This window comes from Ceratina calcarata, unplaced genomic scaffold, assembly GCF_001652005.2.
Source record: "Ceratina calcarata isolate Rehan_Ccalc_2016 unplaced genomic scaffold, ASM165200v1 scaffold2296, whole genome shotgun sequence".
NCBI classification, from domain to species: Eukaryota; Metazoa; Arthropoda; class Insecta; order Hymenoptera; family Apidae; genus Ceratina; species Ceratina calcarata.
Genome location: NW_017144814.1, coordinates 2,226 through 3,322, shown reverse-complemented (window position 1 = coordinate 3,322; position 1,097 = coordinate 2,226). Strand labels below are relative to the sequence as shown.

At 37.9% G+C, this 1,097-nt stretch overlaps 1 protein-coding gene across 1 annotated transcript; it reads left to right on the top strand.

The window, feature by feature from the left end:
- The first annotated feature begins 23 nt into the window (after window positions 1–23).
- Window positions 24–1,091, top strand: LOC108622601 (death-associated inhibitor of apoptosis 1). The gene has a single exon (XM_018020565.2). It carries the CDS (start codon window positions 58–60, stop codon window positions 418–420), a length of 363 nt encoding a protein of 120 aa, XP_017876054.2. The 5' UTR covers window positions 24–57; the 3' UTR covers window positions 421–1,091.
- Window positions 1,092–1,097: the final 6 nt, after the last annotated feature.

Genomic DNA, 1,097 nt, shown 5'->3' with positions numbered 1-1,097 from the left:
AATATACATAGTTAATATATACAGTTAATTTAATTAATTATATTTTTTCAGGAAACAATGCAAATGAATCTACCCAGTTTCATCACGAAAGTACAATCTGTCGATCCCGCGGAGAAAGATGAAACTACGAGTAATCCTGGATCATCAGGTTCACAGGATAGTGGAATAGAAAGTATTGGAAGTTGTACAGAGCCTGCAAATGCTGTTGGAGAAATGTTGGCAACTAAAGAGGCATCAAGTAGTAACAGCAAATCCACGGATGACGCGAGGATGTGTAAAATTTGTTATAATGCAGAATTGGGAGTAGTATTTTTACCATGTGGACATATGGTTGCTTGTGTTAAATGTGCTCCTGGCATGACGACTTGTGCAGTATGCAGAAAACCTGTCAGTATGACCGTGCGGGCCTTCCTCTCATAGTATTCCACAGCTTGTGATAGACAATAGAATACACTCGATCTTACACTATAATACATCGAATGACTGATAGTCATAACGACATCGTAATAAATGACATGACTCATGCATATATCAGTCTGCGGGTACAAGCTGTAAAAATTCTACTCCAAGTTTTGAAAGATTTCCTGTTGGAAATATACAAACCTTAGAACATATACTACATGGAGGAAGCACGTCTAGTGGAAAAGTGTAGACAACGGTGAGAGAGAGCAATAGTTTGGGTACCCTACGGCCGATATTCAGAGTCGTTGCTTATTCTTAATATCGTCTTAAGCGTTTGTTTAAGTCCTTGTTTTCTGTACAAGACAGGGACTGGAAATATGGGATGGACAGGGATAGCAAATGCTTGGACGATCTTAAGAATAAGCAACGACTCTGAATACCGCCCTAACAGTAGAGACGCAGGCGCGTCAACTAATCGTGTTTGCGCGAGAGAAAAAGATAGTACCCGAATTATTTCTTTCTTTCTCTGGTGTGCTTCCTGAGGAATGCGTACTAGTAAATGATAAATAGTATATGCTCTAAGCTACAAACAGCGAAATTAAGTCGTTCTTCAGCAAAACTGATGTTTGATAGTAATCAAATAACTTGTTATTTTTAAATTTACATAAAAATGATTAAGAATAAAATGGACACTA